This window comes from Pristis pectinata, chromosome 1, assembly GCF_009764475.1.
Source record: "Pristis pectinata isolate sPriPec2 chromosome 1, sPriPec2.1.pri, whole genome shotgun sequence".
Taxonomy (NCBI): Eukaryota; Metazoa; Chordata; class Chondrichthyes; order Rhinopristiformes; family Pristidae; genus Pristis; species Pristis pectinata.
The window spans coordinates 44,221,591-44,234,207 of NC_067405.1; the positions used below are offsets into that span (position 1 = coordinate 44,221,591).

General features: G+C 37.0%; 1 protein-coding gene across 1 annotated transcript in view; it reads right to left on the minus strand.

Moving 5' to 3' along the window:
- The window catches only part of ppig (peptidylprolyl isomerase G (cyclophilin G)), a 37,786-nt gene continuing 25,169 nt past the window's right edge, over nucleotides 1–12,617 (minus strand). Inside the window, exons 11-13 of the mRNA XM_052012085.1 lie at nucleotides 11,034–11,121; nucleotides 9,869–10,011; nucleotides 1–3,598 (exon numbers count right to left, since the gene is read on the minus strand). Of these exons, the coding sequence (XP_051868045.1) occupies nucleotides 1,909–3,598; nucleotides 9,869–10,011; nucleotides 11,034–11,121 (1,921 nt within the window). The 3' untranslated portion in view covers nucleotides 1–1,908. The remainder of the gene's footprint in view (nucleotides 3,599–9,868; nucleotides 10,012–11,033; nucleotides 11,122–12,617) is intronic.

A 12,617-nucleotide genomic window follows, 5' to 3' on the forward strand; every position in this document is an offset into this window, starting at 1 on the left:
CATAGATTTTACAAATAGAGTATGCCTGCAATATGACTTTATTGCATGATAGAACTTTGTAGAAAATATCACAAGGGCCATACACTGTAACTATACATTTGCTAAAGAAACAAATTCTTCCAGAAAATTACTAGAGAATTTCATTACGTGGAGAAACAAATCTGTTTCCATGAGTTTAGAAAAATAAAGATTTTAATCTTTATCTTTTCATATGAATAAATTTAAACCAGAAATATTCAAGATGCTTCAATATAGAATCTGCAATAAAGGTCATTTTTGGACAGTTTCAAGGAAAAGAGAATGAAATAAATGTTAAACATTGCTTGCCTCAAACGTTAAGACTCCTAAAGATATTTTCAAAGCTAGGCAGTACAACAGGTATGCAGAACTTGCCATCAGTTAAGTTTTAGACAAACTACTCAATGGACCTCTGTTCAGAACTTGAATTTTGACAAAAAAAAAATTGAATTTATGAAGGGGAGGAGGAGATAGGAGTATCTGTTTCTCCAGATTAAGAGCTTTAGCAAAAGAGGAAACATTTGTCCAAATGTACATGTTTTAGAATCAAATATGATAGCATGACATTTCACTTTATGAAACATGTTCTGTGCTGTGGTTGCAATGCATAAACTATAAAACAATCACACGGAAGAATAAATTCCATAGCAATCTTTGCAAATGCTGTTTATACTCCAGTACCTTTGGATTTTTGTGACTCAGCTCAAGACTGAGATCCATTACCACTCTGGTGTGCATCACATAAATTCAATCGGAATAAGTTCAATTGAATCAAAATTTCAAAGTATATTTCTAATAATCTATAACGATCTGTAGTTTTAAGTTGAACATCTAAGCAAATGGAAAAGATGAAATCAAGCCTATGGGCAAGACATTACATTAAATAAAAGTTTTAAAGCTCGTAAATCATGTCTGTCTTGTGCACTGTTATTTTTATGACATCACAACTGCTAAAAACAAGATATTTAACAGATTCTGCAACACCATAACCTGATACATGAAAGTGAAGCTTATAATGGGCAGTTAAGCTGATATTTATAATGACATTGTGCTCATCAGGTTGACAAAATATTTTAACTGTCATTAGTCACTTCCAGGTCACAGGTGGCATGGGACGAATGATAAAAACCAGCTTCAATGTTTTTCAAAAATGTACTCTATATCCCCTATCAATCATCCTTGTGATTGCAAATAAAAACAGAAAAAGCTGCAAATACTCAGCAGCTTTGGCAGCATCTTATATCCTGAAATGCTAACTCTGTTTCTTTCTCCATAGATGTTGCCTGACCTTCTGAGTGCTTCCAGCATTTTCTTATCTTAATTCAGATTTCCAGCATCTGCAGTTTTTGCTTTTGGACGCTTGTGATCTCTCTGATAACACCATCAATGTAACGTTAACCATATTGAGTTGTAGTCAGTTTTACAGAGACATTTGATCAAATCTCTCCAAATTAATTTCATACAAGAACTGCACTATCCAGTTCCCTCAAACTACTCTTTGGAAGGAAAAAATAAAAAGTCAATTGCCAGAAAGCTTTTAGCTATTCAGATATATTATTCCCATTAAAACAAAATGTAAAAAGGTTAATGAAAATTATAACAATGGAGAACTTAATCTGCAATAAAAAGTCATTTGTTTTAAAAACTGAAAAATAAAAAGCTAAAAATAATAAAGCTCCAAAAATTAAGCCATTAGATGAAACCAACTTTTGCACCACTTTACAAATTTATTAAAAGTCCAGTAGTACAAATAATCCAGGCTGCAGATTGTCAAAAAAAAACAAACTCAACAGAAATCCAAGTTTAAAAGACACGTTCCAAACATGCCTCTGAAAAATAAAGATCACAGAAACATTTATTGGCAATTGATTGCTTGTCCATGAAGCACATTTATTCACTTTTATCTTCATCTGAACTTGGGGCTGAATCACAATTTGAGTGCTTTTTGTCATGGTTCTGATCTTTTACTCTGCTGTTTGACTGTTTAATTTTATCATCATTTTCATACAAACTGCTTCTTGCTGCACATTTCTCTTCATACTTTTTGCTTTTACTATCTTCCCTTTTTCTCTTTAAACTGGGACTACTACTTTGTTCCTTCTCCTTATTTTTCCCCTCATTCTCTTTCAGACTCTCAGAACTGCTGCTTTGATCCCTAACCTGGCTCATAGTATGGCTTTTCAGTTTTTCATTCTCCCTGTTGTGTGATTTTTTACCATTTGTACTTTGAATTTCAGCAAGTTTTAACTCTTTCTCCTTAATTTTATCTTCTGAACTTTTGGTTTTTTCTTCTTTCTTTGAGTCATCATACCTAACCTTTTCAGGGGTTCTTTTATCTCTGCTCCTTGACCGCCCTCTTTTCTGTTCTTTATCTCTGTTCTTTTGACATTCTTTACTCTGACTTCTATCCCTTTCCTTGCTTTTGGATTTTGTTCTCTTTTCTTGATTTTTATTCCTGCTGTGTTCATCACCATTACTGCTGGATTTACTCCAGTTTTCTCTGTGTTTATGTTCCCTGTCTCTACCTCTGGAGTTCACATGTTTTTCTCTCTCTTTGCTTTTTTCTTTTTCCCTGTCTTTACTTCTAGATTTTGCTCGCCTTCCTCTATCTTTACTTCTGTAATGCTGCCGATCTTTGCTCCTGGATTTGGCCCTTCTCCCTCTGTCTTTGTTTTTACTCCCTTCCCTATCTCGGCTTCTAGATTTTGATTTGGCCCTTTTTTCTTGTTCTCTGCTTTTACTTCGTTCCCAACTTTTAGATTTTGATTTGGCCCGTTTTTCTCGCTCTCCACTTTTACTTCTTCCTCGACTTTTAGATTTTGATTTGGCCCGCTTAGCTCTTTCTTTGCTTTTACTCTCATCACGATCTCGGCTTTTAGATTTTGACTTAGCCTGCTTCTCCCTCTCCTTACTTTTACTTCGTTCTCGATCTTTACTTCTTGCTTCAGCCTGTTTCTGACTCTCTTTATTGTTACCTTGCTCGTGATCAAAAGTGCTGGACTTTGACTCAGCCCCTTTGTCCCTTCCTTTACTACTACTTTGTTCTTGATCACGAGTTCTAGATTTTGACTTGGCTCGTTTGCCCCTCTCCCTACTTCTACTCGGTTCACGACTCCTGGATTTTTCACGTTTTCTCCTTTCTTTACTTTTATTTCGTTCTCGCTCTTTACTTGATTTTGCATATTTATCCCCCTCTTTGCCTTTTGTATGTTCCCTTTCTTTGCTTCTTGATTTTGCCTTCCTTTCTTTGCTTTCTTTCTGCTCTCTGTCCTTGCTTCTGGTTTTGGCTTGCTTTTCTTTATCCTTGCTTCTGCTTTGATTTCTTTCTTTACTCCTTGATTTATTTCTCCTTTTAGACTTGGTTTTATCAAGTTTGTCATCCTTGTCTGTTTTCTTCTGTTCCCTTTCTTTACTCCTGGATCGATGATTCCTTCCAGAATCTCGCTCTGTTTTCTTATCCCTCTCTTTGCTCCTTTCTGGACTCTCCAATATTTCTGGTTTGTTGTCTGAAGCCATTCTCTCTCTTCCTCTGCCTGGACTTCTATCATCATGGTTTTGTTTCTTTTCATTCACTTCACCCCTTTAAATAGCAGTTGGAAAACACAAGGGATTAGAAAATGCCAAGTAAAATATATTTTTGAATGTGCAGTTAACAAATAACATTCTCCACAAATTTAAGAAAATATACTTAGTTTTGAAACTAATATTAAAGAAAAAGTAAATTCACAGGAAAGGTAAAAGGTACACTCTAGGAATAATGGGCTGATCAATAAAGACGATATGGATGTCATTACTACATATTCTTATAAAACCCATCACTGAAAGGAAGGGAGTCCAGTAAAATCTGCTGGTCCTTAGCAGCTACTTAGATTGTCTCAATAGGTTTGAAGATTTGACAAATGCAATTCCTTACAATCATGGTGGTGGAAAATAGAGAGAAACAATAGTGTGGAAAAAGCCACATCATATTTTCAGTAAAGTTATACTAAAAAAGTTTACTCAATTCCAAATGCACGAGAAAAAAAGAGAATCACAATTGTCGAAAAACTTAGTGTCTTCTATTCCCATTGATGCCCCAATATGTTAGCTCCTCTAGACCTCTCTGCCATACCACAAAATAGTTTCATTGTTTTTTTAAATTCAATTATAATCCCATGCTCATCAGCAAGCACTATAACTTATTTTACATCTTCATTTAGACATTGTAAAATATAGTTGTCTAAATATTACAACACAAAAATATATAAAAATCATATCTAATTATACATATGTAAAGACTAAATATAAATAATTATTTTAATTGCTTATTTCATTCAAAATGCTTTAATCCTTGAACATATGTTTGTTTAATGCTAAAATGGCTGGTTTCAGTAAAGGAGTAAAGATGTCTGACTGTAATGATAGAGGGCCTTCATGATATTGCATCTGGAGCAATGAGCACAGTTTTGGTCTTCTCACTGAAATTGATGCACTTGCTACTGAGGGAGTGCAACAAAAATTCACTTGACTGGTTCTCGGGATGGCAGATTTGCTCTATGAGGAGAAAATAAGTAGACTAGGCCTGTATTTTCTAGAGTACAGAAGAATGGGAAATAACTCTTTGAAACTTACAAAATTCTAACAGCGCTCAAATGGGTGCATACAGGAAGGATGTCACTGAGAAGTCTAAAACAAACAAGACAGTCTCTGAATAAGGAATGGGCCGTTTTGGACTGAGATGAGGTGAAATTTCTTCAGAGGAGAAATTGGCCACCCCAAAAAGAGCCATGAAAGCTCAGTCAGTGAATTAATTCTAAACAGAGATTGATAGACCTGAATATTAAGGTAATCAAGGGACTTAGGGATAGTCCAGGAAAATATAGCTGAAAGAGAGGTCAGCTATGATCTGAATGAATATTGGAGCTGGCTTAAAGGACTAGATAGTCTACTTCTGCTCTTAATTCTTATATTCTTGTGCTGAATATTTTTAAAGACACTTTTAAATTAATGTTCTTAATAAACTGCCCAGTAAATTGAAGTCAACGTTGCTTTAGAAAGGAAAGATCGTATCACTTGGACTTCTGTAAGAAAGTGACAAACCAAGTGGGCAGTGTGAAGTAACATAAATGGTGGTTCTGGATTTATTAAGGCAGATGACAACACTCTACTTAAAAGGTTAAGATGAAAATTATGGGGATGATGGTTTAATCCTTAAAAAAAACAACTATCTGAAGGCCAGAAAGCAAGTGTTTTAGGACCATTACGTTCTGGTGGGGTACAGTAGAATACTAAGGGCTGATTCTAACTTCCACTAAAAGACAAATCCAAGCTCTATAAATGTTGGTCAAGAATGTAGATTGTAACAACCTTGGAGCAGTTAGATTGATTATGATGGCTCAGAGATTATGGAATGAGTTGAAAATGATTATTTAGTCAAGGAAAAAAAGAACAAAGAATCAATTAAAAATCATTAGAAAACAAAGATTGTGTGGAATGTTAAGGACTTCTAGAATGAATTAAGATAGACTGAATCGATTCACTCATCTGTAACAATATGGCACAATGTAGAATATTTTGTAGAACATTTAAGATTTTTAAATTGCATTCACAATTAATAGTTGTTCAAGAATGTTAATAGGTGAAAAAGATACGCTGTTAAAGATACAAAGTTCAAAGTTTTTAAAAAATAGAATGTGTTGCAAGTTTAAAAAAAATACTACTTCCGTTTGAGTCAGTTTTCTTATTAAAGACAATAATGTGACTCATTGATTAAAATGTCTGAACTTCAGTTGTGCACTCTACAGCAACAGGAACTCAAATGCATCAATTGCACTATCACAGGTAAAGTGTTTTTCCAGTAATGGAAGAAGTTGCTCTGGGCTATTCAGGAACACCTTCTAGTCACTGGCATTAAGTGTCATCTCCCAGCATAAAATGGTGCACCTGATGAAAACAAGAGAAGGGAAGAACAGAATATCAAATGAAAAAATTATGAAAGTAGGAAAACACAAAGGTAAAAATAAACAGAAAAAAACCTAATGGATTAAATTTTGCAGATGGATAGGAAAAGATAAGTCAATTTATAATTTTTTATACTTTATTCAAAGTAAATTATAGAGAGAGGTCAATTGCTATCATAATTTTTCACATCTATTTGCTAAAAGATGGACTTCTTACTGCAATTATTAACTAAAGGAATCCAGTTAAAAAGCATAAACCTCCAATACAGCTCATCAAATTTAACATGAGTATATTGCTCTACAGTGACGAATAGGCTCCTGAATATATAACAGGGCATTTAAAAAAATATCAACTTTGTTGAAGTTCTTACAACCACAAACGTATTTACAGCAAATAAATACAGCAACCCACTTACCTTTTTGAATCAAGGTTGGCCTTGATTCAAAAAGATATGGTCGTGCTACAAATAGCAAGAGCTGGCATGAAGTTGGGGAGCTGGATTCATGAATAACCATGTAAAATAATGCAAAATTTAACTTTTGATTTGCAGATATAACCCACCATGTATTCTACAAAGCTCTTTAATTTACATTCACAATAAAAGTGTTTCTACAAGCAGAACTGCATCTCCTATAATGCAAAACTTAAAATGGCATACCATCCATTTACTTCAGACACCAGGTACTTCCACCGACATAGAATGATGGAAAATACTACACAACTAACTTAAACCCAACAAATTACAGCTCGCCTTTCAGCAGCTCTGCAAGATTGATAGAATTGGTGGTTTGGATTCCACAGCCATCACACAAAGTGGAATAGGTTCCAAGCAATGACTGTCCAGAGGAAACAAATCCTGAGGCCCTGCACTAGGAATGGCATGAAAGCTTTTTGACAGCTCACCACTGTCAAAGGTCTTTGGACATGTAGCTAAATGTCCGACAGCTAAAGACATTTAAAAATCTTTCAAATAGATACAAATAATTTTTAAAATAATTTGAAAACACCTTAAGCTAACAGAAATTAAAACAAAACACAAAGCTAAAGTAAAATAAAGAAAAATAAACAACCCCACTTACCTTTTTGAATCAAGGTTGGCCTTTATTCAAAAAGATATGGTTGTGCTACAAATAGCAAGAGCTGGCATGAAGTTGGGAAGCTGGATTCATTTTGCACCTGGCCCCTCAGCTCAGCACATCAGTGCTCCAGCACTGGACAGTCTAGCAGCGGAGTGGGAAGTCTGATGTGTCGGCACCTTATCTCCAGCTCACCTCTGCGTTTCAATGCACAGCCACAGAAGTCAGAGATGAGCTGACCCATGAGGAAGAGATCACTGACCAGAGTCTAGATCACTTCGAGCCAATACGTGGCCAAAAATACAACCCTTAAGTATTCTAAAACAAATGAATGAATCGTAATCTTATCAAATCAATAGAAAACATGATAACTATGCCCCTTATTAATACACGATTCCACAGATCTCTCTCCTTGCAGTAATTTGGAATAGCATATAAACACAAAGCTGAATAGGAGCAGCCCTACTGAAAAAGTATAGGTAAGTATGCCCAGAACAAAAAGCCCTTTACCATTTAGAAAATAATCATACAGCAATCAGTGCCACGTTCAGTGGAACAATAAATCATTACAAGTATGCTTATTTTGAAAACTTGTCTTATATATCACAATTTGCTTTTCTCAAAGAACCAGCAGGGTTCTAATACCTTCCATGTATTAACAAATAAAAGTGAGCTTCTAAAGCAATTAATTTGTGAACAGATGAAGGGAATTGTCTCTGGGAAACTAGCCATCCATTAATTCTCAGATAAATTCAGTTTCATTATTTGGCATATAGTCTCCTTCTCCTTAACATTACAGGAACTCTTAGATGTTCATCCAACATGTACCAAATTCTGTGAAATTCAAATGATGTCACCTTAACTTTTATATAAAAATATTGTATTTAGATGACAGCAAGTGCAAGATTCTAGACCAGCCACTGACCATGGAGGAGCTAATAATTTTCATCCACTCTCTTGAGGTGAATAACAATCCCAGAAGCAACCATGAGCTGTACTTGGCTCTGAGAGACTGGATGGGCACAGACCTGTGGAAGCATACACTATTCTGCTAGCCAGCAGCATGTCAGAATCTATGAGGAAGGGCATAATTGCCCTCGCATATAAGCAGAGCAGGGAGAGGGAGGGGAACTGGGGACCCAGCTCAGCACTAAGATTCTGTCCAAGGATCATCAGCAATTGCGTCAAGTTTACTCTGGGGTAGATGATCCATCCGGATCAAACCTGTGCCGAACCCAATAGGAAAATCTCTGACAGCCTTGTGCTGTCCAGTGAGACCATTGCCAATGTGTGGGATAGAAGGGTGGACATGTACCTGGGCAGATTGGACCAGATGGCTTTCAACAGAAGACGCATGATGGACGTGTTCTCCAAATGGGCTTTGGGAAGGGAATTAGGCATGGTCTACAAATGCTCTACACAGACATCAGAAGTGCAGTCCAAATTATCAGGTGGGAAACTGTAAGCTTCCCCATCAAATCTGGACTCAGGTTGCCTTGTTTGTGTGTTGCACCAAGCCTTTGGCTGAATTCATCAGAAAGGACGTGGGCGTAAGAGTGGTGATGATTCCAGATTGTGGGGGCCCTCAGATCAAAGCCTCCATGTACATGGAGATGGGACAGTCTTCTGCTCGAACCCACAGTGAGTCCACAGCTTGATCAGTTTTTGCGACCAGTTCCAACTGACCTTGGGGTCAGAGTCCATCACAGCAAGAGTGAAACCATGTTCTTTGTCCGCTGATCTGACCAATCTGCTGTTCCCTTCATCGTCAGGTCTGATTACCTAAAGGTGTTGGGAATCTGGGTGGAGGAACCAGAGTGGAGAACCAGAAATGGGAAAGTTGAAGCACCATTCCCTCTCGACAGTGGGCAAGAGTCTGGTCATCAGGTGCGAGGTGCTCTCCTTGCTGTTGTATGTGGTGCAGATGTGGCCCATACCCTGCCCCTGTGCTGCTGTTGTCACCCGACATCTGGAGGTCTGGAATGTATCATGTCCATCAGGTCTTGATGTACAGGTCTCCAGAAAAGGGGTGGGGGGAAGCGTTCTACTTTTCCCCGGGCCTGGACATGTTGCTGCCCAATGTTGAATTTACTTGGACTTTGCCACATGACCATGACCACAAGTACATCAGGCAGTGGTCAGCATGGAATGTCCTGGAGGCCTTGTGGGAGGAGATGGTGGACTCGTGGACTGGTTTCTCGGGTTGGCTGTCAAAGCCATCAGAGATCATAAACAAACACCAAGACGTCATTTGGCTGGCAGCGAGGGGGGGACCTTCCCACACAACTGGAGTCTCATTTCAACTGCACAGTGCCCTCGAGGTGCATTTGCCAAAAAGGACTGGAACAGGATGCGATAGCCCTTGTTGAGGTGTGGTCCAAGCAGCTGGAAAACAAAGGACTCTGATGTTGCAAGGTGCAGGAATAAGTACTGAGGGGCCCAATGAAGCTCAGTGCAGCCAGCGCAAAAGCTTTGAGAGAGGACCATAGTCCAAGCTCCTGCTGCCACTTACTACTGACGGGCTGGGTCCTGTGTAACAGCCTCTCAAATGCTTCACAGATGTATTGTTTAGGGAGGAAATACAAATAGAGTTGATGCATTGTAAGAGAATGTATTGAATTGATGGTACAATGAACGTAGAGAAAAGACATGAATGTAGAGAAAAAAAGTATAATTTTTCAAATAAAAAATAGATCGATTTTACATTCAGAGTGTCCAAAATACAGCTAATATGTATTAATAGGCTTTTTATGGATCTATAAATCACTTGAGATATTTAAAATACTCACACCTGCAGACAACACTTTCATTTTTAGGATCTTTGTAACACTTACTTATCTCCTTTTATCCAACGCTCTCCGCTAGAAACCCTCATTCTTTGAGCCCGTTGCATCTCCTGTCTCCAGTGTGGTGGAGTTTCACTGCGCCTAAATCGATCTCTTGACCGAGACCTTGATCTTGAAGGTGTTCGATAACGCTACACAAAACCATTTTTAGAATATATAAATACATCCACACACGACCTTACCAATTACATGTCACAAGGAAAAGAAGTTACATTTATTCATTCACTAACAGATCATTGGATCTACAGATTTTTTTTTATACTCTATTGTTCTTTATGATTATCCATGTCATGATTGTTCTCCTGATCTTTGTATTACATGTATAAACATTGACATATTAATCTGTATTAATTTGAAAATAAAAAGATTGAAAAAGAAAGAAGTTACATTCTATGTAGTTACATTAACAATTCAAGAGTGTCCCAAAGCATTTTAAAATCAGTGAAGCCCTTTTTGAAGTGTAGCCATTTCAGCAACCAATAACAATACAGCAAGGACCCACAAACAGCAACATGATAATGACAGGTGATCTGTTTTTTTGTGACATTGAGCAAGACAAAGCCCTGGGGTTTCTCCTGTGAAATAGTGCCTTGAGATATTTTACATTAAACATTGGAGGGAGACGGACCTCATTTAACTCTCCCTTTGCACAACCTCAGTCATCAATACTGCATTGGAGTACCAGCCTATATCTAGTTCCTAAGAAACTGGAGGGAGACAAACCCACAACGGGATTCAGGATAAAGGTCTATCAGTGAGAAATTCAAGAAATCTCAAAAAAAACTTCTCAATGGCTGATTATAAAAACCTAGAGATATCGGGTACATGGCAAGGTGTAACAGTCCAATAAAAAATTGGTTGTTAATTTAGTCGCAATGGTGGTTAAATGTTGATCGTGATATTGGGAGAATGCCCATCTTTTCTGTAAGCATCTCCCTAGGATCTTTTAAGTCTACCTCAAATGGACAAGGACTTAGGTTAACAGTTGGTTCCAAAGTCATCATTCCTTTTATACTAAAGTCTTTGTCTAGATCATGTAAACTTTGCGGGACTTGGCTGATGAAATGATTTCACTACGTGAAGCCTAACAAATGTATAGAATTAAATTTCTGTCCACATTACAAAAAGTACGAGGGAAAATGAAGGCACTTACCCGGGGTCCTCTTCCTTTAATTTTTCTCCCTGATCTAGTTACTAGGAGCCGCCTTTGATATGTAGAAATTTGGGAATTTGAAGCATTGCTGTTCAAAGTAAAGACAGTTATTCCTATTATTTAAATGAAACTAAAAGGATGACCAAAAGCTAAGCCCCCAACTTATGGGTTAATAAGACGATCATATAATAATATTTCAGAAAGATTGCTATATTAAATGATGTTCTAAATCTCTGTTTTCAGAAACACAAAATAAAAGGTTCACCACTACCTAACCACTACTTCAACCCCTGCTGCTGCTGCCCACCACTATCTAGCCTAACAGGTATTGGCCAATTTTAACTGAAATAGTACTATTCCATCATCATGCAGTATAAAACACATACAATCTAATATCAAAATGATAGAATAAATTTCTTCATTTAATTGTAGTCATAATTTGCTACATTCAAATCTTTTAAAGCAAAAGTGGGTTACTGATTGCACTGAGTTTTTTTCTCACAAAGTATTTGGCAGTCATTTCTAACTCACTCATGCTATAGTCAGGAAGATAAACAATTGCAGGCAGAGCTACTTTGAATGTGATATTGGTTTAAATGCAAAATCAATATGAATTCTGCTCCTATGGTCAAGAAATTACTGCAGGAGAATAGAATAAATATCGTCTTTTCGTCATTGTCCAAATGCAGAATCAATGTTTAACTTTTCCTTTGACTTTTACCCCGTTTCTTCCATTGACTATCTTTTTATACACAAGTAATGCTTAGAGGAAGATTTGAGGAGGGCTATAATACTTTTTGAAATTACTGAGATGGGGTGAACTAAGGCAATCAAGGCATTTAAATATAAAGATAACAACTTGAAATTTGGTTATGTTGCAGTATTGGAAGCCAGCTTAGCCTAGACAGAATAAGGGTGATGGGTAAAAATATTTTGTGCTGTTATGACTGTGAACTGAGCCACACAGAAGCTGTAACTGGGAGGTATAAAAGTCTTTATTCAACACAGCAGCTCTTTGGGAGAAAATCTAGTTCTCCTCTCCTCACACAATGTTTTATACCTTTTAGCCACAAAGATAACAATAAACAATTAACTGCAGTTTCAATGGCTAAAATTATTTACTTAACTTTAACATTTTGAATGTTGACAGGTTAACTTTGCAGAATTACATATTTACAATGGTAACACCTCCCAACTCGCAGAACCCCTTTGAATATTCACTATTAAAAGCTGGTCCAAGAATTTCTAAGCACAAACTCCAGACTCCCAAAATATACCTCTTTTGTTAGTGTTGAAGGATGGCTCCCTGAATATACAACTAGTCAGAATATTAAGTGACAAAACAGACCTGACCTGAACTGCACATTAAGTGGCAGGGATACACCTTTAACAACGTGTTATTACAGGAGATTGTCACTTAATGCCTTCCCTGAACTCATCCTAAGGTCTTCAATGACCACCAATTAACATGTTCATCTATTGTCTTCCCCTGCATAGTTTCAATGATACAGATCTGAATGTCCCACGCCCAATGATTGGTTTCAATAGCCTTGAAGTATCAGTTGAAGTTAAATTGTGAACAGG